This window comes from Bos grunniens, chromosome 3 (genome assembly GCF_055505025.1).
Source record: "Bos grunniens cultivar Pamir isolate PY7600 chromosome 3, Bosgru_T2T1.0, whole genome shotgun sequence".
Classification (NCBI taxonomy): domain Eukaryota; kingdom Metazoa; phylum Chordata; class Mammalia; order Artiodactyla; family Bovidae; genus Bos; species Bos grunniens.
This window is the reverse complement of record NC_141167.1, coordinates 78,273,125-78,296,695: the sequence shown is the minus strand read 5'-3', so window position 1 is coordinate 78,296,695 and position 23,571 is coordinate 78,273,125. Positions and strand designations below refer to the sequence as shown.

General features: G+C 38.8%; 1 protein-coding gene across 14 annotated transcripts in view; it reads left to right on the top strand.

Annotated features, from left to right (window-relative positions):
- DBT (dihydrolipoamide branched chain transacylase E2) overlaps positions 1-21,946 on the top strand; it is a 40,587-nt gene extending 18,641 nt beyond the window's left edge. For 3 of the 14 annotated variants that reach the window (XM_086391442.1, XM_086391441.1, XM_086391450.1), the window contains 7 exons: positions 2,557-2,678; positions 5,490-5,706; positions 10,146-10,312; positions 14,175-14,252; positions 15,759-15,950; positions 16,091-16,162; positions 20,357-21,946. In XM_086391442.1, coding sequence (XP_086247568.1) covers positions 2,557-2,678; positions 5,490-5,706; positions 10,146-10,312; positions 14,175-14,252; positions 15,759-15,950; positions 16,091-16,162; positions 20,357-20,524 — 1,016 coding nt within the window. In that variant the 3' untranslated portion in view covers positions 20,525-21,946. Of the gene's footprint in view, positions 1-2,556; positions 2,679-5,489; positions 5,707-10,145; positions 10,313-10,855; positions 10,999-14,174; positions 14,253-15,758; positions 15,951-16,090; positions 16,163-18,936; positions 19,043-20,356 lie in introns of those variants that run through there. The other 11 variants (XM_086391444.1, XM_086391443.1, XM_086391448.1 and 8 more) reach the window with 9 other exon arrangements.
- Positions 21,947-23,571: the final 1,625 nt, after the last annotated feature.

Sequence of the window (23,571 nt, the reverse complement as noted above, 5' to 3'; positions counted from 1 at the left end):
TCATTGATTGAATGCTTTCTCTGTGCTTATGTGCTATATTTATGTAAACTCATTAAACCATACAGATCATTATCCACAGTTGACACATGCAACATTGAGATACATGGAGGTTTAAGTTGCCCATGGCCACATGGCTGGTAATTGGTAGAGCTATGATTTGATCCCAACTCTGTTTAATTCTAAAACCCATGTTCCAAACCACTTTATTACACTGAAAATTGTTTGCAGAGATGGAATATCAGTTCCATTCTGCACCTAGAACACTGGCACTACATTTCTAACAATGTGTCTGTTCGTACATTCTGCGGTAACAACACGTTAGGTGTCGTATAGAGTTTATAGTATTAAAGATGTTTGCCAGGACAATACAGTGTTTTAAAGTAAAAGAGTAGGAGGGAAGGAAGCCTCTTAAGGGAGAGTAAACCATTTTTAGGAAAGATAAACGGGCTCTTCGTGGAAAATGTGGGAGGTGTGATAGTTTGATCATGGTTGGATGGCATCACTGACTCGATGGACATGAGTTTGAGTAAACTCCAGGAGTTGGTGATGGACAAGGAAGCCCGGCGTGCTGCAGTCCATGGGGCCGCAAAGAGCAAGACACAGCTGACCGACTGGACTGACTGACTGATGAGAGTTTGTGACAAAAGTTTGTCTGTCTGTGTTACGAATTACCCACTCCAGTATTCACGCCTGGAAAATCCCATGGACTGAGGAGCCTGGTGGGCTACAGCCCATGGGGTCGCAAAGAGTCGGACATGACTGCACCACTTCACTTCACTTCACTTCACTTCTGTGATAAGAGTCAATCTTCTCTAGAACTCAGACTGTCTTCTGGGGAGGGAGCTTATGGCACTTGAGTTCCTTTTGGATGTCTTCAGGTAAATGAGAGTTCAGTTAACCTCTCCTTGCGTTTGATGTTTTCCAATTGCATGCAGCTCAAAATAATCAGTACACCAGAGTGGCATATTTTGGGGCAGTATGTCCTGAACTCCAACCGTCACATTTTCTACTACCCTTCACGTTCAATACAAAGCTTTTGTTTGTTTCTTTTTTCTCTTCCTTACCCATATGGGGAACTTTGAGAGCTCCACTGGGCCAGTTCATAGATTAGTGAGGGGGGTGAATGAATAGAATGTCTTTACACAGTTGCAGCAGTGGAAATTTATTTGCTTAGAATTTAATGTCAAAGATAACTCAGTTGCCTGCTGATGTTCAGAGACTGTCTCTAATTTCCTTATTCCCACAGAAATTCTGCTGTACTCAGTATTGATTTGCTAGCATCCAACCTTGACAATTAAATGCTCTCAGAAGCTTTTTTGGTTGCAAAAATGAATGCTAATAGCCCAAGATTATTTTTCTTATATCGCTACTCTAGAGTTAGAAAATAAAACTACCAAATTAGTATTAGCAGAGAACAAAACTACCAAATTAGTATTAGCCATGAAAATAAAACCTTCCAAGCATTCTTTGTTGCATTCAAAGCAGAGAAAAAAATTTAAATGCTGAATTATCTTAGGAAAGCATTTAAGATTCTCACAGACTTTACATGATTCATGTAATTTACCTCACATTTGATTCTTAATTCATGCTATATATACATATGTTTGTATATATACAAATGTATATATAGTGTACATATATATGAATGTGAGAAATTTATTAAGAAAATGTTTACATGTTTTAAAATTTATGAAAGAAACTCATTTTTTAACTTGTAGCTGCTACATAATTTTAACAGAAGTGATGTAAGTAGAAGATAATCATAATCATTAAACAGTACCTGGTACTAGTACACCCCTCTCACTCACTCTAGTACCCTTATTTGTTTTTCTATTTTAAAGTTGTGCTTTTCCGTTCTGAAGTAGCTCATCTATCATACTTTTTGACTATATATTTTAAATGAAATTTATTTGTATATTATAAGACACTAAGCTCCAAAATCACTGCAGGTGGTGACTGCAGCCATGAAATTAAAAGACCCTTGCTCTTTATAAGAAAAGCTATGACAAACCTAAACAGCATATTAAAAAGCAGAGATGTCGCTTTGCCGACAAAGGTCTGTCTAGTCAAAGCCATGGTTTTTCCCGTAGTCATGTATGGATGTGAGAGATGGACCATAAAGAAGGCTGAGTGCTCAAGAATTGATGCTTTTTAACCATGGTGTTGGAGAAGACTCTTGAGAGTCCCTTGGACTGCAAGGAGATCCAACCAGTCAATAAGGAAATCAATCCTGAACGTTCATTGGAAGGACTGATGCTAAAGCTGAAGCTCTAATACTTTGGCTTCCTGACATGAAGAACTGACTCATTGGAAAAGACCCTGAAGTTCTGAAAGATTGAGGACAAAAGGAGAAGGGGGCAACAGAGGATGAGATGTTGAATGGCATCACTGACTTGATGGACATGAGTTTGAGCAAACTCAGGGAGATAGTGAAGGACATGCTGGCATGCTGCAGTCCATGGGGTTGCAAAGGGTCGGACACAACTTAAGGACTGAACAACAAGCTTGTTGTTTTAATATTTTCTACTAAACAGTAATATTTTACCTTGTTTCCAGATTCAGAAGAAGATGTTGTTGAAACCCCTGCTGTGTCCCATGATGAACACACACACCAAGAGATAAAGGGCCAGAAAACACTGGCGACTCCTGCAGTTCGTCGCCTTGCAATGGAAAACAATGTAAGTTTTCTTAATATTTAAGTGTGAGATCACATAGAAGGTCTCCATGTGTATCTATGAAGAACTGCCCAGATATTGCATAATGAGTTGGTTCAAGTTGGGATTAAAGAAAACACAGCTCAAGTTACTAAAATGTTAGTCTTTATGAGAAATGAGAAGAAAATTGTGAACTTATTATTCATATTAAGTGAGAAGTGTGGGTTTTTTGTTTTTTCTGAGAGCCTAATAAAAGTCAGGGCTACTGATTATTGAATACTTATAAATACTAGAGTCATAGATCAGATACCCTAGAAGCATAGCTTGAGACAGGGGTTTGGGAACATGTGATTGATTAATTGAAAGAGTGATCATCTTTACTAGGAAGAAAGGAAGCAGTGCAGGGAAGGGATGGGAAATGGCCCAGGCACGGTTATGGTCTCAAGGGTCTGCTGGATCCCAGGGAGATGGAAAACACCATAGTATTGACTTCAGTCATGGAGGCTGGTCTTTTGTGTTCCCTCTTACTTGCCAGTCACTGATGCTTAATCTTCAAAGCAAGATGGCTCCTAGGCATTGTGCTAATAATTCATATGTCATCTTGTTTTTAATCTTCACAACTCTGTGAAATAACAGACTTTTATAAGACTTGGAGAGGTCAAATAACTGGTCCAAGGTCACAGAGCTAACACAATAGTAGAACTAGGATTCCAAAGTGAATCTCCATGACTCTAAAACCAGTGCTCTCAATTATTAATACTGCCTCAACAATGGTTGCCTCTATCATTTGAGCACTTCTTAGCCAGACGCGATACATAACTTTACAACTAATCCTCACGGTATCCCTGCAAGCTGGTTTGGATTATCCTCTCTCTGATGAGATGAGAAAGGGAAGAGAAGTTGATTGGGTTGCCTACAATCAAATAAATAGCTCAACTGGGGATGTGAGCACAGATCTTTCTGGTCCCAAAGCCTGAGTTCTTTCCACTATGCCCCACAGTGCAGGGTTTTTGTCTCTTTTTGAGAGAAGTAGTTTAGTTACAGTGGGAAAAAATGTCTACATTTTGGGAATATGTAGTAAGAGTCATTAAAATGTTCATATCTCTTCAGCTAGTTATCCTACCACTGGGGAAGGTCATCTAGGATGTATTCTTCCAAGTGTTCTGTATAGCCAGAAACTAGAAGGCACATATGTGGTCAAAATCAGGGAAATGCTTAGGAAAATTATGTTCTCTACCTTTAATGAAAATTTATTAGCCATTAAATGTGTTGAGATATGAAGATGATTTGTTGAAATAGAGAAATAGAAATAGTATTATGGAATACTAGATTGTTAAGGTATTAGATGAAATAATGATCTTCTATATTGCTTTGAAAGCCATAAACATTTTACCATTTTAAAAAATTATATAGAAGGACTACCTATAGAAATGTATGATGTTGCTTTCCTGTGTCTTTCTAAAGATATATATATATATATATATATATATAATTAGGGCATTTGTATAATTACTAGAAATTATATAGCAGATTTATTATTACAAAACAACTCTTCTCCCCCCTCCCGCCTTTTTTTGACATTGGCATATTAATAAATAGAGTTTAAAACCAGTGGCACTCAGAGTTTGTAATTACCTAAATTATTTAAATTCTTAGAGTTTACTTGTTATAAACTAAATGTTTAATGTGATGAAGTCCTTTATTATTTTGAAATCATTCTTAGAGAAACACTAATATAAATAAAGCAGGACGTAGCCTTGAGAGATTAATATACACTATGCAGGAGGGTATCATCCAAGCTTATATGTCTTTTTATGTAGAATTCAATTTAGTGAAAATATTTTATCTCTGTAACCAAACATAGGAAGTGATTAAATAAAGCCAGATCATAAATGTTTCCAAAAAGTATCATGAGTAACTAGTAGAAAGTGGAATTACATCATCTATTGTTTATTCTGTGGAATACCTTAATAAAACTTAGGTGTTGATCCTTAACTTGGGCTGAGGAAGTTGCATTCCAAATATGCCTCAATAAAGTTCATTTCAGTGTTTTGTACTGATCTTTCTAAAAGAACCATCAGGAAAAAACTAATTGACAGACTTTTTTGTTTTAAATTAAACTTTTTATTTTATATTGGAGTATGGCCAATTAATGATGTTATGGTAGATATAGGTGGACAGCAGAGAGTCAGCCACACATATACATGTATTCATTCTCCCCCAAACTCCCTCCCATCTAGGCTTCCACATATCATTGAGCAGAGTTCTCTGAGCTATGTATTAGGTCTTCGTTGATTATCCATTTTAAATATAGCAGAGTGTAGCTGTTACAGAGAGCTTTTATTGGATGATTATTTTAGTCATTGTGTGTATACTGGTAGCCAGGGTCAGAAACATTGGTCTGCATTTGTTACAGTGTTTAACTCTCCTTTAAATGCTCAGTTCTTCTTATGTAGTCATCAGGAAAAGGAAAAAAAAAAAATCCAATAAGAATTATGCAAGACATTTAGAAATAGTTGTTTAAAAATATATTTTCAAGAGTAGCTATATACAATGTAGATATTACATTGTTACTACATGGGTAAATGAACAGTATGTAGAAAAGTAACAAATGACCAGTGTAGCTGTAGTTTCTAGTATTCTATTGAGATGATGAAAATGTTATAGTTTATAGTGTTCTGTTAGGATAAAGAAAGTGTTATTTCCTTATATTAATTTATTGGTCAGAGATACTTTACCATCAGCTCATTTAATTCCACTTAGAGACCATATGATGGATTTATTCATTTTTAGGTAGTTTTATTTTTAGCATTAAAAAGGTATCCTTTTTTTTAGATTAAGCTGAGTGAAGTTATTGGCTCAGGAAAAGATGGCAGAATACTTAAAGAAGATATTCTCAACTATCTGGAAAAGCAAACAGGAGCTATACTTCCTCCTTCACCAAAAGCTGAAATTATGCCACCTCCACCAAAACCAAAAGACAGAACTATTCCTATTCCAATATCAAAGCCTCCAGTGTTCATAGGCAAAGACAGAACCGAACCCGTGAAAGGTAATAATAACAGTAATGTAAAGGAATAGTGCCATTTATTTGGGGGGAAGTTGCTTCAGCATTATGAAATTATCATTTTTCTAGGAAAAGCTTTAATATATACTGATAATTTTTGAGGAGTAATATGTTAGCAGGTTTCTTAGCATATAAACTTGTCTACAGATAATTTCTATGTTTCAAGACTTGCTCAGTTCAGCTCAGTCGCACGGTAGTGTGCAACTCTTTGCAACCCCATGGACTGCAGCATGTGCCAGGCTTCCCGATCCATCACCAACTGCTGGAGCTTGCTCAAACTCATGATCATTGAATTGGTGACGCCATCCAACCATCTCATCCTCTGTCGTCCCGTTCTCCTCCTGCCTTCAATCTTTCCCAGCATCAGGGTCTTTTCAAATGAGTCAGGTCTTCGCATCAGGTGCCCAAAGTGTTGAGCTTCAGCATCAGTCCTTCCAATGAATATTCAGGACTGATTTCCTTTAGGAATGACTGGTTTGATCTCCTTTCAGTCCAAAGGACTCTCAAGAGTCTTCTCCAACACCACAGTTCAAAAGCATCAATTCTTCGGTGCTCAGCTTTCTTTATAGTCCAACTCTCACATCCATACATGACTACTGGAAAAACCATAGCTTTGACGAGACAGACCTTTGTTGGCAAAGTAATATCTCTGCTTTTTAATATGCTGTTTAGGTTGGTCATAGCTTTTCTTTCAAGGCGCAAGCTTCTTTTAATTTCATGGCTGCAGTCACCATCTGCAATGATTTTGGAGATAATTTTTCTATTTGAAGACTTGTTAAGGGTATTTTAAATATTTATTATTTTTTGTTAGATTTCAAAACAAGTACTTCTGATTTATGTACAAACTCTTAGGATGATTAACTTCCAGAAGTGACTTTGCAAGAAAGCCATTGTGTAAATACGTGGCTTGCATCCTTTTGAATTTTTTATACACTACAGCTTGGAAAGCAGTTACCTATTCTACTGGGCTTTCCAGGTGGTGCTACTGGTAAAGAATCTGCCAGTGCAGGAGACATAAGAGACACAGGCTCAATCCCTGGGTAGGGAAGATCCCCTGGAGGAGGGAATGGCAACACACTCCAGCATTCTTGCCTGGAAAATCCCATGAACAGAGGAGCCTGGCAGTCTACAGTCCATAGAATTGCAAAGAGTCAGACGTGACTGAAGTGACTTAGCAACACTCACCTATTATATATTACACTTGACACTGGTGGTGTGCTACAGTCCACGCTTCAGCATTGAAATTAGTGGCTTTCAAGCTATGTAATATATGTAATGAAGATGGTAGGTCCAAGAGAAAGAGTTTAATTGAGAGTACCCCATGAACAGTATGAAAAGGCAAAATGATAGGATTCTGAAAGAGGAACTCCCCAGGTCGGTAAGTGCCTAATATGCTACTGGAGATCAGTGGAGAAATAACTCCAGAAAGAATGACGGGATGGAGCAAAAGCAAAAACAATACCCAGTTGTGGATGTGACTGGTGATAGAAGCAAGGTCCAACGCTGTAAAGAGTAATATTGCATAGGAACCTGGAATGTTAGGTCCATGAATCAAGGCAAATTGGAAGTGGTCAAATAGGAGATGGCAAGAGTGAACGTCAACATTCTAGGAATCAGCAAACTAAAATGAACTGGAATGGATGAATTTAACTCAGATGACCATTATATCTACTACTGCGGGCAGGAATCCCTTAGAAGAAATGGAGTAGCCATCATGGTCAATAAGAGTCTGAAATGCAGTACTTGGATGCAATCTCAAAAATGACAGAATGATTTCTGTTCGTTTCCAAGGCAAACCATTCAATATCACGGTAATGCAAACCTATGCCCAAACCAGTAACGCTGAAGAAGCTGAAGTTGAACGGTTCTATGAAGACCTACAAGACCTTTTAGAACTAACACCCAAAAAAGATGTCCTTTTCATTATAGGGGACTGGAATGCAAAAGTAAGAAGTCAAGAAACACCTGGAGTAACAGGCAAATTTGGCCTTGGAATATGGAATGAAGCAGGGCAAAGACTAATAGAATTTTGCCAAGACAACACACTGGTCATAGCAAACACCCTCTTCCAACAACACAAGAGAAGACTCTACACCTGGACATCACCAGATGGTCAACACCGAAATCAGATTGATTATATTCTTTGCAGTCAAAAATGGAGAAGCTCTATACAGTCAGCAAAAACAAGACCGGGAGCTGACTGTGGCTCAGATCATGAACTCCTTATTGCCAAATTCGGACTTAAATTGAAGAAAGTAGGGAAACCCACTAGACCATTCAGGTATGACCTAAATCAAATCCCTTATGGTCATACAGTGGAAGTGAGAAATAGATTTAAGGGACTAGATCTGATAGACAGAGTGCCTGATGAACTATGGACAGAGGTTCATGACATTGTACAGGAGACAGGGATCAAGACCATTCCAAAGGAAAAGAAATGGAAAAAAGCAAAATGGCTGTCTGAGGAGGCCTTACAAATAACTGTGAAAAGAAGATAAGTGAAAAGCAAAGGAGAAAAGAAAAGATACAAGCATCTGAATGCAGAGTTCCAAAGAATAGCAAGAAGAGATAAGAAAGCCTTCCTCAGCAATCAGTGCAAAGAAATAGAGGAAAACAACAGAATGGGAAAGACTAGAGATCTCTTCAAGAAAATCAGAGATACCAAGGGAACATTTCATGCAAAGATGGGCTCAATAAAGGACAGAAATAGTATGGACCTAACAGAAGCAGAAGATATTAAGACGAGGTGGCAAGAATACACAGAAGAACTGTACCAAAAAGATCTTCACGACCAAGATAATCATGATGGTGTGATCACTCACCTAGAGCCAGACATCCTGGAATGTGAAGTCAAGTGGGCCTTGGAAAAAAGCATCACTATGAACAAAGCTAGTGGAGGTGATAAAATTCCAGTTGAGCTATTTCAAATCCTGAAAGATGATGCTGTGAAAGTGCTGCACTCAATATGCCAGCAAATTTGGAAAACTCAGCACTGGCCACAGGACTAGAAAAGGTCAGTTTTCATTCCAATCCCAAAGAAAGGCAATGCCAAAAAATGCTCAAACTACTGCACAATTGTACTCATCTCACATGCTAGTAAAGTAATGCTCAAAAGTCTCCAAGCCAGGCTTCAGCAATACGTGAATCTTGAACTTCCAGATGTTCAAGCTGGTTTTAGAAAAGGCGGAGGAACCAGAGATCAAATTGCCAACATCCGCTGGATCATGGAAAAAGCAAGAGAGTTCCAGAAAAACATCTATTTCTGCTTTATTGACTATGCCAAAGCCTTTGACTGTGTGGATCACAATGAAGTGTGGAAAATTCTGAAAGAGATAGGAATACCAGACCATCTGACCGGCCTCTTGAGAAACCTATATGCAGGTCAGAAAGCAACAGTTAGAACTTGACATGGAACAACAGACTGGTTCCAAATAGGAAAATGAGTACGTCAAGGCTGTATATTGTCACCCTGCTTATTTAACTTCTATGCAGAGTACATCATGAGAAACGCTGGGCTGGAAGAAGCACAAGCTGGAATCAAGATTGCCGGGAGAAATGTCAATCACCTCAGATATGCAGATGACACCACCCTTATGGCAGAAAGTGAAAAGGAACTCAAAAGCCTCTTGATGAAAGTGTGAAAAAGTTGGCTTAAAGCTCAACATTCAGAAAACGAAGATCATGGCATCTGGTCCCATCACTTCATGGGAAATAGATGGCTAAACAGTGTCAGACTTTATTTTGGGGGGCTCGAAAATCTCTGCAGATGGTGAATGCAGCCATTAAATTAAAGGATGCTTACTCCTGGGAAGGAAAGTTACGACCAACCTAGACAGCATATTAAAAAGCAGAGACATTACTTTGCCAACAAAGGTCCATCTAGTCAAGGCTATGGTTTTTCCTATGGCCATGTATGGGTGTTAGAGTTGCACTGTGAAGAAAGCTGAGCACCAAAAAATTGATGCTTTTGAACTGTGGTGTTGGAGAAGACTCTGGAGAGTCCCTTGGACTGCAAGGAGATCCAACCAGTCCATTCTAAAGGAGATCAGCCCTGGGATTTCTTTGGAAGGACTGATGCTAAAGCTGAAACTCCAATACCTTGGCCACCTCATGCGAAGAGCTGACTCATTGGAAAAAATTGATGCTGGGAGGGATTTAGGGCAGGAGGAGAAGGGGACGACAGAGGATGAGATGACTGGATGGCATTACCAACTCGATGGACATGCGTTTGAGTGAACTCCAGGAGCTGGTGATGGACAGGGAGGCCTAGCGCGCAGCGATTCATGGGGTCGCAAAGAGTCGGACATGACTGAGCGACTGAACTGAACTGACTGAACTGAAGTGACGTTAGAGAACCTTCTATTATAGTTGTTGAAGGGATCAAAGGTTTTAAGAATAAAGACAAATATGTATGTTTTTTCTAGGCTTTCACAAAGCAATGGTCAAGACCATGTCTGCAGCCCTGAAGATACCTCATTTTGGGTATTGTGATGAGGTTGACCTTACTGAACTGGTTAAGCTACGAGAAGAATTAAAACCCATTGCTTTTGCTCGTGGAATTAAACTTTCCTTTATGCCCTTCTTCTTAAAAGTAAGATTTCATTCATTTCACGCAAGGCTTGAGTTAGACATATAAATTTTGTTTTGCAGATATCCAGTGTGTTAACTATGGGTTTGAATAAAAGTAATATTTCTCATGATATCACATAGTTAGAAAAATGTACAGATATACTCTCTTTGTTTCACAGAAGTTTATAAAATTGAAATTTTTTGTGTCAGATTTTTATCTACTTATCTCTTTGAACTAGGTTGGGATTGTCCTGCCAGGTAGGTAAAGCCTTTAATTCAGAAAGAATCATGACAGCAAAGTCCTGATTTGAACAAAGGTGAGACTCAGGATTGATTTTTCGCTTTTCAAGGAACATATGAGGCTTCTAGGAATCATTTCTAGGACCTTGGGACCAATATAAAAAGAATAAGACCATCAGCTGAGCTTGCATAGCTCACTAACCACTACTCAGGAAGCAGCTGCTTCTGCCTAACTCTGCACGAAGCATGCTATATATACGATCTCTTTTAACTATCAGAGTAATGCTAATGTGTAAATAATTGCTATTCCCTCTTTCCGTTTAAGGAAACTGGCACTCAGAGAAGTTGACAAACTTGTCAAGGATTTATATAACAAGTGGAGAAGTTAAGTTTTCATTCTGGTCCATTTTTCTTAAAAAGTGTATACTGTTGTCTCGAACTCCAGTGCGGCTTCCCACAAGCACTTGGCACACTCCACCAAGACTGTTCCCCCGTAAATCAAGTTACTGTATTATCCCCTGTTTCTTTTCAGTGGTTCCCTTTCAGGATTGCCTTCCGGATAGTTTGTAAATGCCTTATTGTGGCATAATAGAATATTTCTATGTGCCTTTGCTGCCCACTTTTCATGTCTTCTCTCTCAGTCACCGCCAGCCCCCTGCTATAGTCAGATTAAGCTATGTGTAGCTCCTGGAATATACAACTCTACCTGAAGTACTGCCTCCTCCTTTGATCAAATGTGTGTACATCCTAAACACCAAATTTTGTTCCAGTGTAGCTTCCTACAAAAGCTGGTGGTTATCATAGTCTGAATTAAACAAGCTTTTTGTTTCACATTGCAGCTTACCTCAGTGTACTGAAAGTATTTATCCTCAGTTGTCTCTTCACTGATGCTGGGTCTTGTAAGACAGAAGCTGTTCTCCTGTATCTCCATCTTTTTAACAACTACCCTAACAAGGAAAGAGATGCCGTATAAACATGAGATGTAGTAGGGTCCGATAATGAGGGATCTAGACTATATTACAGCTCTGAGGGTCATCTGTAGAGGCACAGCAGTTGAAACTCATGGATGAAATCACTCAAATTATGTGCAAAGGAGAAGAAAAGAAGGCTCAGGGTTTTCCATCAGTGTTTAAGAGGTAGATAGAAGTTGAGTTGCCTAGGCGGTGGCAGAGGGTGAGTAGGGTCAGTGGTTTGATGATGGCAGAACCAAGAAGTCACTTAAAAGCCAAGTGTGTCTGTTGCTGAATGACAAAGCACCCCCAGATTTGATGGTTTGAAACAGTTAGCCATTTATTATTGCTCATGGGTCTACAGTCTATTTCTCTGTAGTCTACAATCTACATTTATTCTTTCTCATGAGCACAGCCAGTCTGCTGATCTTGGCAGAGCCCACTCATATGTCTACAGACAGCTAGTAGGTTGGCCAAGGGACCAGCTGCTGTGGGATGACCTCAGTGAGCTTGACTCATTTCTCTTCCCATGTCTCTCCTATCTGCCCAGTATACCAGCCTACACATGGGCTCAGTACTGGCAGATGAAGAGAGGAAGCAGAATGTAAGCACTTTCCCCAAGCTGCACTGCACCTAGTTTGTTTTTAATTCACTGACCAAAGCGAGTCACATAACTTAGCTCAGAATCAGCTTGCAAGAGCACTGCCAAAGGATTTGTATATGGAGGCGTGCAAGACTGGGGCTTTTGATTCAGCCTCCCACACCAAGAGAGAAGAAAAGGTTAACCAGAACTTACTAAATAAAGGATTGCTGAGGTTGAATCTTGGTTGCTGTTAGTTGGGTTTGGGGAATGAAAGAAATTGAGGAAGAGGAGAACCTGAAAAAATATGTTAAGGCAGACAGGGCATAGATACAAATGATGGTTAAAGTATTGTTCAGGAGAAAAAATGACCTCATATCTGTGAACACATACCTTGTTTTTCCTTTTACAAAATTTGGATTATACTCAAAATAATTTATAAGCGAAGAAGAACTAAAGAGCCTCTTGATGAAAGTGAAAGAGGAGAGTGAAAAGTTGGTTTAAAACTCAACATTCAGAAAACTAAGATCATGGCATCTGGTCCCATCACTTCATGGCAAGTAGATGGGGAAATAAAACAGTGAGAGATTTTATTTTGGGGGGCTCCAGAATCACTGCAGATGATGACTGCAGCCATAAAATTAAAAGACACTTGCTCCTTGGAAGAAAAGCTATGACTAACCTAGACAGCATATTAAAAAGCAGAGACATTACTTTACCGACAAAGGTCTGTCTAGTCAAAGCTATGGTTTTTCCAGTAGTCATGTATGGATGTGAGAGTTGGACTATAAAGAAAACTGAGCACCGAAGAATTGATGCTTTTGAACTGTAGTGTTGGAGAAGACTCTTGAGAGTCCCTTGGACTGCAAGGAAATCCAACCAGTCCATCCTAAAGGAAATCAGTCGTGCATATTCATTGAAAGGACTGATGCTTCAGCTGAAACTCCAATACTTTGGCCACCTGATGCAAAGAACCGGCTCATTGGAAAAGACCCTAATGCTGGGAAAGATTGAAGGCAGGAGGAGAAGGGGACGACAGAGGATAAGATGGTTGGATGGCATCACCAACGTGATGGACATGAGTTTGAACAAGTTCCAGGAGTTGGTGATGGACCGGGAAGCCTGGCGTGCTGCAGTCCATGGGGTCACAAAGAGTCGGACATGACTGAGTGACTGAACTGACTGAACTAAATGAATTTTTTTAAATAAAGAAGATTAAAGTTATCAAATCAAATGCTTTATAAAACTCCTTAACTTTCCAGTTCAGGGATATGACTTCTTTTTCTTTGTCAAGACCACCCACCCACAGACAAAAATAACACAACACAATGCATATAATGGACCGTTAATTGGACAAGATGAAGGTGGTGGGGGAAGGAATTCTTTTTACCGTCAATCTTAAGCATTTTTAGTTTTTTAGTTTTTAAACTGATTGCAAGGCATGACAACCAAATGCAATGTCTGACTTTATTATATCCCGAATGGGCAGAGAAACGGCTATAGAGAACATTTTGGAGACAGGGAAATCTGAATATGGACAGAAGAGAACAAAGGAGAGAGATTAAAGCAGGGAAAGACAGAATGGGAAGACAGAAATGCCATCAGTTTGGGGAGACGAGCTCTAAAGTCAGTGATTGCATCAGCTCTGCCCTTTTCTTGGCCAGGGACACCAGCTACAACCCCAGCTTCTCAAATCCTCGTCACGTGTTCTTTCTACACAGGGAAATAATTAACTGCTTTTTGAGGTTTTAATTAACAATGTTTCTTTGAACTGCAGGTTTTCTTCTCATGGGAATCTTAACACTCGGAAAACACGAGAATTTAGACTTTTCTTTTGGTGTTTTGGTCAATCTTCATAGTTATTTTGAAAATCTCCTTAGCATGTACAAGCTACCTTGACTACTTTTATCTTTTATTCTTAATTGATAAGGATAACCTAGTTCCACATTTCTGAACGATAAGTTAGGAGTAATATGCCTGGTACCTGTAGACTTGAGATTAAACTCAATTTACAGAAGAGTTCTCTCCCTCCATCTTTCACCTCTTAATACTTCAAATCTCCTATCCTTTCAGAGTCAGAAGTGTTAATGTTGCATTTTCTCCCTCTTAAACAGGCTGCTTCCTTGGGATTACTACAGTTTCCTATTCTTAATGCTTCTGTGGATGAAAACTGCCAGAACATAACATACAAGGTTGGCTATGTTTTGTGAAAATATTTTGTTTAAATAAAAGTGCAAATGTGCTTGTAGGTTAATAATTAACAACACTCTTCAGATATGCAGATTTCCATTTTTAACCCCTTTTGGTTTTCTGGTTAGAATATTAGAAATACACAGCTATGAGGCAGTGGGTTACGTTTTTCACACTACACACACTCCCCTCAAACAGAAGAGAGCTTGAAGTGGAATTCCTGCAGTTTTAAAAAGCAAGACCAATTTAAACTTGCAAATTAATGAAAGTTTAAATTCCGTTGAGTGAACTCTTCTGTTTGAAGTCAAAGTTTATGAAGACTGAGAACTCTTTTGAGGATGTTGGCTCTTACTTATTATTCTTATTAGAAATATACAACCAAGAAGTGAGCTTTATATTCAGGGGGGCGGGGAGGAGGGGTTGAATCTAAAATCTTTCCATATGATTAATACAGTTTTCTCATTAACTATATACTTGTTGCAAATAATTCAAACCAAAAAATATTGATATTCACCTTCAGTCCCGTGACCCTAAGATAGCTGTTTATGCTGAGATGTATGTCTATCTAGGATTTTATTTTTATACAGTTAAAAAAGATATGGAATTCTATATATAATATATATGTAATATTATAGTTTTTTAATTAAAATTTTCTTTTAACTATTTTCTTTTCCATATAATATATTTTAGACATCATTGTATGTCAATAAATACAGCTTTATCATCTGTTTAGCCAGTGACTTACTGACAAACATTTTGATCATGTGCAGTTTCTCCATCTTAGAAATAATCTGACTCAACATCTCTGTGCATCTCTACATACTTCAGCATTTATCCCCTTAGCACACATTTTTGTAAATGTTGGTACCTAATGTTAAATGTTCTCCCTGAAGTCTGTGCCAGCTTACACTTCCACTAATAATGTGTAAAAGTAATCTGTTGCCCTAGTTTATCTTTTTCAAAAAAACCTTTTAAAATCATTTCTTTTAAGTCATCACTGGACTTCCCTGGTGGTCCAAGGGATAAGAATCCACCTAAAAACTAGATTGATGGTAATTTTTTAAAACTTTTCATTTATTTTTGAAAATCAATGAACCAGTGCGGGGGACATGGGTTCAATCCCTGATTCCATGCGCCACAGGGCAACCTAAGCCCGTGTATCACAACTATTGAGCTCACACTCCAGAGCCTGCTAGCAGCAACTACTGAAGCCCATGTGCCCTAGAGCCTGTGCTCTGCAAGAGAAGCCGCCACAATGAGAAGCCCATTCACCACTCCTGGAGAGTAGCTCCCATGCTCACTGCAACTAGAGAAAGCCTGCGTGTGCCAGTGAAGACCTAACACAGCCAAAAATGAATAAATAAAAATAAATGAAAAGTTTTAAAAAATTACCATCAATCTAGTGAAAATAGGTTTTGATAGTTAAGTTCATAAGGCAGTGAGGATTGAGCCTTTCTTTTCTGTTAGCCTGTGAAACGGCTACTATATAATTGTTTGCTTGTTTTTAGGCTTCTCATAACATTGGAATAGCGATGGATACAGAGCAGGGCTTGATTGTACCTAATGTGAAAAATGTTCAGATCCGCTCCATATTTGAGATTGCCACTGAATTGAACCGCCTCCAGAAACTGGGCTCTGCGGGTCAGCTCAGCACTAATGACCTTATAGGAGGAACGTTCACTCTTTCCAACATTGGATCAGTGAGTAGTAGCAGTGTTCAAGTACATAAACCAGAACTTAAGAATTGTGATCATATGCTTAGTTAAAAATAGAAACTTTCATTTGCCATTTGTTCCTCAAAAGCTTAATTTCTCTACTCTTACTTTTTTTCTTTTTTTAGATCGGTGGTACCTATGCCAAACCAGTGATACTTCCACCTGAAGTGGCAATTGGGGCCCTGGGAACAATTAAGGTATGTTTGTTAAATAGTTGACAGAAGAGTTTAAGCAAATTGAGAGAGTGAAAACAAAGAGTAACTATTTCTGAGGTTTTCCCCCTCACTTTATAGGTTCAAGTATGGTATTGGGCTTAATAAGCCAGTTATTTCTTCAGAAGCAGTGGGCCTACACTGCTCTGTAGAGTAAATACTCGTGATCCGGATCATTTCTGTACGGATCAACCATTGTGGATTATGCCAGGCACAAATGTGTGTGTTTATGAGTAATCACAAATGTAGCCAGTCTGAGTCTATCAAAATATCTTAATTTCATAATGCCAAAGAATAACAGTAAGCCAATCCAAATTATTATTTATAGTGATGAGACACCACTGAGAGCAGTTTTCTCAAACTTTGCTCTGTTCAAGAATCATTGGCAATGTTAGTTAAGAATGCAGATTTCTTGGCCTTGGGGACAGAGCCTCCAAAACTTACATATTAAACAAGAACACAGGTGGTTCCAGCATGAGTGAAGTATGGCCCTGTTATAGGAGACTGACTTAGAATAAGAATTACAATGATTCTTAACCCTGGTTACACATTAGAATCATCTGGAAGGTGTGAAAAAAATGCCCAAGCTCACCCTATACCAACTGCACCAGAATTTGGGGGCCTCGGGCTTGGGTATCCCCATTAATTCAGGGTTGAGAACCACCAGAGTTAAATAAATAAGCTCATAGATACCATTTCAATGCTTCCATTATTAAATGTCATTGTCACTACATTAACCTTGATTTTGATCTTCATGTTTTCAGAAGAACCTTTCTTCTCTGTATTTGTAATGCTTCCACATGGAGCATCTCTTAGACTTGTTTTTCATGAGTTTATTACTTTCATGTCGGCATCCAAAACATTCACAGAAACTCGCACTCAGCCTTTGATTTGTTTTCTAGCAGGTGGTACTTTGGCTGCGAAGTTGCTCCCTCTTCTAGCTCTGTTTTCCCCTCTGGCACACAGAGGAGATGGGGAAGAAAAAATAAGAACACATACATGACACTGTTCCATCCAAATCAGGAGTTTCTCTAAGGGATAATTTCAGTTACTCACTCTCCCTCCAGCAAGAATTCAGCATTTGTTTCTCACTAATTTCTGACCTTTTTCAGTTTATAAACAAGCCATCATACCTATTTGACAAAGTTTTATTTTCCCATCTCCTCTGAAAGTGATTTGTTTTCTTCTGAACTATACACATAGATATATTCTTGTGGTAAGCTAAACATAACAAAGTTTACCATTTTAATCATTTTTAAGTATATGGTCGCAGCAACAGTTACATTCACATTGTTTGCAGTCATCACCACTGTTCATCTGCAGAGCTACGTTTATCATCCCAAACTGAAATTCTGTATGCATATACTACATTTTGTTAATCTATTCATCTCTAGTGAATATTTGGGCTTTTTCCATTTTTTCAGCAATTGTGAATAACGCTGCTATGAACATTGGTGTACAGTGATCTGTGTGAGATGTATTTTTTCCAGAATCATCTTACCCAAGGTGTTCTCAGGCTATGAAGTATATCTCTTAGAGGATAAATCTTCATAGCAACTTAATAGAGCTACTAATCTTTGTTGGGTAGGGACAAATAATATTTCATTTTTTTCTCCCTTTGTGTCATCTTTCCTTTGCTATTTTCTGTTTTCAGTGTAAATTTCAAACGGTCACTAAATAATCTTAAAACATGAAATCCTCCACATTTCTCAGTTCTCAGTCCTTATTTTTCTTGACCTATTAGCTACACTTAAGTTGATCAGTACCACCTCTTTGGAAAACCTTCTTCATTGTAACATCAGGAAAACCTTGCTGGTCTCTTTTCTCCCTGTCTAGTGCCTATTCTCTCTGAGTTTCCTTTGCCCATACCTCCTCATCTCCCGATTTCTAAACGCTGGAGTACCCCTGGGCTCAGTTTCAGCCCTTTTCTTTGTCTGATCCAGTCCCAGTGGCTTTAAATACCATTTAGATGCTGATGGTTTCCAAGTTTAGATCTCCAGACCAGATCTCTCCTTTGAACGCCAGACTCATCTTTCCTGCTTCGAAGTCTAGTAAAGCGTCTCCAGTTTCCTGCTTCTTCCCTTACCACCCATCCTCACACATGCTCCTCCTGAAGTTGTCCCCTTTCAATGACTGGCCCTTGTGCTCAGAAACTTCCAATGGCTTCTCACCTCACTCCAAAGGGAAGGGAAAATAGCTGCAGTGGCCTGCATGGCCCTAGGCTGGTGCCACTCAGTGTGAGGGGGACCCGTGTCAGGCCGTGACTGTCATATCTGGGCTATGAAGAGATAATTACAGAAAGAGGGTAGGCAAAGAATCTGCGTGCAATGCAGGAGACCCAGGTTCAATTCCTGGGTATTCTTGCCTGGAGAATCCCATGGACAGAGGAGCCTGGCAGGCTACAGTCCATGGGGTGGCAAGAGTCAGATACGACTTGGCAACTAAACTACCACTAATTATAGAAAAATGGTAGGGCTTAGAAATTTTCATTGCCAGCTCTCGCCTTTTTCCCCGAATAAAACACAGTAAGAAGTTTGTTAGCTTAGGTAGAAAAGGCAGAATGGTTATAAATTAATTTGATTCATTTTTAGTAAATTCAGATGATAGGCATGAAGTATATAAATGGACAGTATTTATGCCCATGAGATTCTTATATACTTTTCCCAGGAATGTTAGAATTACACTGACAAATCACAGTGGAAAGATAGGCTTATTTTTGGAGAATTCTTCCAATGTGGGTCTTTCTTTTTTTGGCTGAGGTATGCAGCATATGAGATCTTAGTTCCCTGACCAGAGATCAAACCCGCACTCCCTGCATTGGAAGCTCAGAGTCTTGACCACTGGACCACCGAGGAAGTCACCAGTGTGAGTCTTAAATACTCAGGTCCATCAAATGTGACAGAGGCATCTTTTTAGGTTTATTTCTATGGAGCATGCCAGGTTCAACAGTAGGGTGTGGAGACTTACATTATCAAGAATAACAAGCTACTTACAAAAACAGATCACTTCTTTAATTGTGATTTGGGAATGGGGCAAATTTCCAGGGATTAATCATCACCACAGCCAAGAATAACTGACCAGGAAAGAATGATCTCCAGTTTTTTTCAGAAAGTTGTCTGCTCATTAGGTAATGTTAAAATGGGACAAAGATGGAAAGCTTTTAAACATTCCAGCTTTAATATTTAATTTTAAATATTCCATGAGGAATGCAGCCATCACAGAAGTCTGTATTAGCTGGTAGATAGCCTAGCATTTAAAAAAAAATCACTGCCTTTCGACAGAGTGGTTTTATGTCTAGTGAACCTATCAATAAAAAATGGGTCTTGTATTTTGTATACCTTTATATTTATTTTAGTAATTCATTTTAATATATATTTTAAAATACTTACAATGAATTAGAGTTTTTTTAATCTGTTTTTTAAAAAATCAAAGACAGACTGGGAGCCATCACTGTTGTCTTACAACATGCCCCACTTTGAGCCTGCTCCCTCTGTGACCTCACCTCCCGTCTCTCACCCGGCCCCTCCACTGCAGCTGACTCGCTGATTCTGCTGGTCCTCTAGTGCTCCAGCCAAGCTTCCCTTCTGTCTGTCCAGGTGTCCAGATGGCTAGCTTCCCTGCTGCCTACAGTGAGGACTCCTTCTTAGTGAAGCTTTCCCTGCCTGCCTGTCAAAAAAAAAAAAAAAAATATATATATATATATATACCTTCTCCCCTATTCCCACCTCCTGCCTACAATCTCTCTCTCTGTTCCAAAGTGCTTTACTTTCCTTTGCACTTTTCGCTATTTAACACTATCTAATAAAATGTTAGCTCCAAGAGGGTGAGGATTGTTATTTGTTTTATTCATTGCTTTATCCCCAGAGTCTAGAAAGTACCTGGTACATAGTAGGTACTTGGTAAATAGTTGTTAAATAATTGAGAAATCTGAAATGAAATTTACCGTACATGTAGAAATTATACAGGGGACAGGAAATTCCTTGGAGAAACTCTGAAAGCTTGAAGCACACACTCACAAAGATGGGAAAGGTAGGAGTCAGCATTTTCAAAAGTTAGTTGGGATGCCCACTTCTTCTCTGTTATAGGGAGGGAGATTTGCCTAATCTTTCAGCATTGCTATTGCTAGAGCTTACTTTGTGCAAGTGAAGGCTGACTCTCTGTTATTTTCCTTATTTGTAGGCCCTTCCCCGATTTAACGAGAAAGGGGAAGTCTGTAAGGCCCAGATAATGAATGTGAGCTGGTCGGCTGATCACAGAATTATCGATGGCGCTACAGTGTCACGCTTCTCTAATTTGTGGAAATCCTACTTAGAAAACCCAGCTTTTATGCTACTAGATCTGAAATGAAGATTGATCAGACATCCTTGAACTTTCTGAGCTTCCAAAGAACGCGAAGAGCCCAGCTGTGCAGCACACGTTCCTCATTGCAGTTTGTATTGTAAATGACTTGTAACATATGATTATGGTTCCGAGGCACAAAGTGGATCAATTGTTGTGTTAGGCTTTTACTGAAAAGGAATAATGGTGTACTAGTTCTCCCAGGTCTGTCACATTTTATAGGTCACAGTATAACTTCTTAATATGGTGCTGAGGTCTTTGTGTCCATGGATTGAAACTGGCAGGAACAACACAGTGAATATTACTGAGACAGACAGCCATATACAGTATTTGCCCTGTTTTCTCTCTCTCTCTCTATTTTTAAATTTTATTTTAAACTGACTCTTAATGAAACTTAGAGAGTTTCATTATACTTAGTTGGGAAAAGGAATTTATATGCAAATATATTTTCTATTTCCCCACAATAATGCAAATTATTTTATGAAGTAAGTGCAATTACATTAACCTTTTAAGATACCCAGATTCTGTAGCTATTATCATCTGTAAATGTCTTATTTGTATAAAGTAATGTCTTTTAAAAGTGAAAATTATAAGCTCATCTTAAAATGTCCAATTATAGTTTTGTAACCTATAAGGCCATTGAAAGTATTTGTTTAAAGTGGATAAACTTTTAGAATTTTGGTAGTGTTTTAGTGTTTTATTGGGAGAAATTTCACTTTTACAACCTTGCTTCAATGTGAGGAAGGTACTTGAAATGTACCAGTCACTGACATTGTCTTACATTGAGAAATCCATTACCTTTTAATTTTATTTTTATAAATAAAATTATATTTTTATTTTATAATTAAAGTAAAAGTTAAAGTAAATTTCTTGGTCTTCAGCTAAAAAGGATAGACTAAGAAATTAGAGTCTGTTCCGTTCTCCATATCCTGAGAAGGAATTTGAATCAGGGGAGAGAGAAGACTAATGGGTAATTATGGACATTAAAATAAAATAATAAATTTTGCACAGAAATAAAGGTATCCTCATGATCATTTTTTAAGAAGCCCACTTGAATCAGAAAGTCAGGTTGTTTCTGATATTATCTAAGTGAATCCTGTTGTTCAAGTGAAGTTTTGTGACAGAAAAAGTTGTTTTAATGTCTTTTTGATTTTTTTCAAAATGGAAATCATGTGTAAGTCACAAAATAATGGGTCTAATGAATGTTATTCTTTTTAAAATTCAGATAATATGAAGACTTGCAAAGAAAATAAAATCATCCATAATCCTACCACTATTAGCAGTTAGTTAGATCAAGGTATCTGTATACATGGCTGTTCTTTTTATGAAAATGAGATCGTGCTGGATCTATTATTTTATAATTTGATTTTTAATTTAACATTATATTATCAGTCAATAAACGATTCCATATTATATTATAATCCTTTTAAATGGCTGCATAGTATTCTATTATTTACATTTGTTATACATCTAAATATTAACTGTATACTAAGTGTGGTGCTAAGTAGTGGGTATACAATGCCTATCCTCATAGTTCTTGCCTTCACTGGGCTTACAGTCTGGGGTGGAGACAGATACTTAATAATCATAAAAATAAGGATATAGTTAACCTCTAAGAAGAGAAAACAGAGTGCTATGAGAGCATCTAGTAGAGGTTATTGATCTCATCTGGGAAACTCAGGAGGGGGTGTACCATAAGTTAACCAATTCTGTATTGATGGCATTTACAGAATTTTAAGTGAAGAAAGGCATGATCAGTAAAAATTTCTCCTTCACTTAAGAAATGTGAAAACTAGGAGAATAGGAGTTTTGAAGTGAATATGTAATGTGTGCTCAGTCACTCGGAGAAGGCGATGGCACCCCACTCCAGTACTCTTGCCTGGAAAATCCCATGGACAGAGGGGCCTGGTGGGCTGCAGTCCATGGGGTCACTAGGAGTCAGACACGACTGAGCGACTTCACTTTATTTTTTCACTTTCATGCATTGGAGAAGGAAATGGCAACCCACTCCAGGGTTCTTGCCTGGAGAATCCCAGGGACGGGGGAGCCTGGTGGGCTGCTGTCTATGGGGTCATACAGAGTCGGACACGACTGAAGCAACTTAGCAGCAGCAGCTCAGTCACTTCAGTTGTGTCCAACTCTTTGTGACCCATGGACTGTAGCCTTCCAGGCTCCTCTGTCCATGGAACTCTCTGGGCAAGAATGCTGGAGTGGGTAGCTGTTCCCTTCTTCAGGGGACCTTCTCAACCCAGAGATCAAACCCGTGTCTCCTACACTGGAAGTGGATTCTTTACCACTGAACCGTCAGGGAAGCCTGAGTATGTAATAAGTTCCCCTAACAGTCCAGCATCATTGGCTCAGACTAAATACTTGAGCTATCTATTCTATCACAAATCCCTGCCATTACCACCTTCTCTCTTGTCTCATCCTTTGAGAATTCGGTAAAGGATTGGCTTCCCATTGTGTGTGCAACCTTTAAGATAAGAGGATCCCCTGGAAGGGAGGAGGGGGCCAGGGGCACAGTCCTAGCAGCAGTGCTGATCCACGGAGCTCCACACGTCATAGGGTGGGAGTTAGGTAGAACAGGGCCTTGACCATTTTCCTAAAGGTTGAAATTTAAGGGGAGAATTCAGGAGATTCAAGTTCTTCACTAGCATGTTGGGCAGTTGGGAGGTACAAGATGTCCATGGGGGAGAAGCCAAAGTTATTGGCCCCAAATTATTGTTGGGAGTGCCCAACAAGAAAATCAAGGTTCCATTCATTATGTAGCACATTCCACTGATTCTGAAAAAGAAGCACAATAAGGAAGGAAGTTTGCAGGTCAGAAGCTCAAGTGGTATTAATTTTCATTTTAGAAATCAAAATGTACCAAATCCTGAAACATTCCAAGAAGTGGTTATGTAGGAAGAGAGCCCAAAGGCCTGTTTCGGCATTTCCTGTGGCTTCCAGTCAAAGCGGGTCCCAAAGAACACTTGATGGCTTTCTTTGCTGATTTATAAGTAAACTATAGTCTAAGAAATAGATGGCACTCGCTTAGCACTATCCTGCAGCACTAA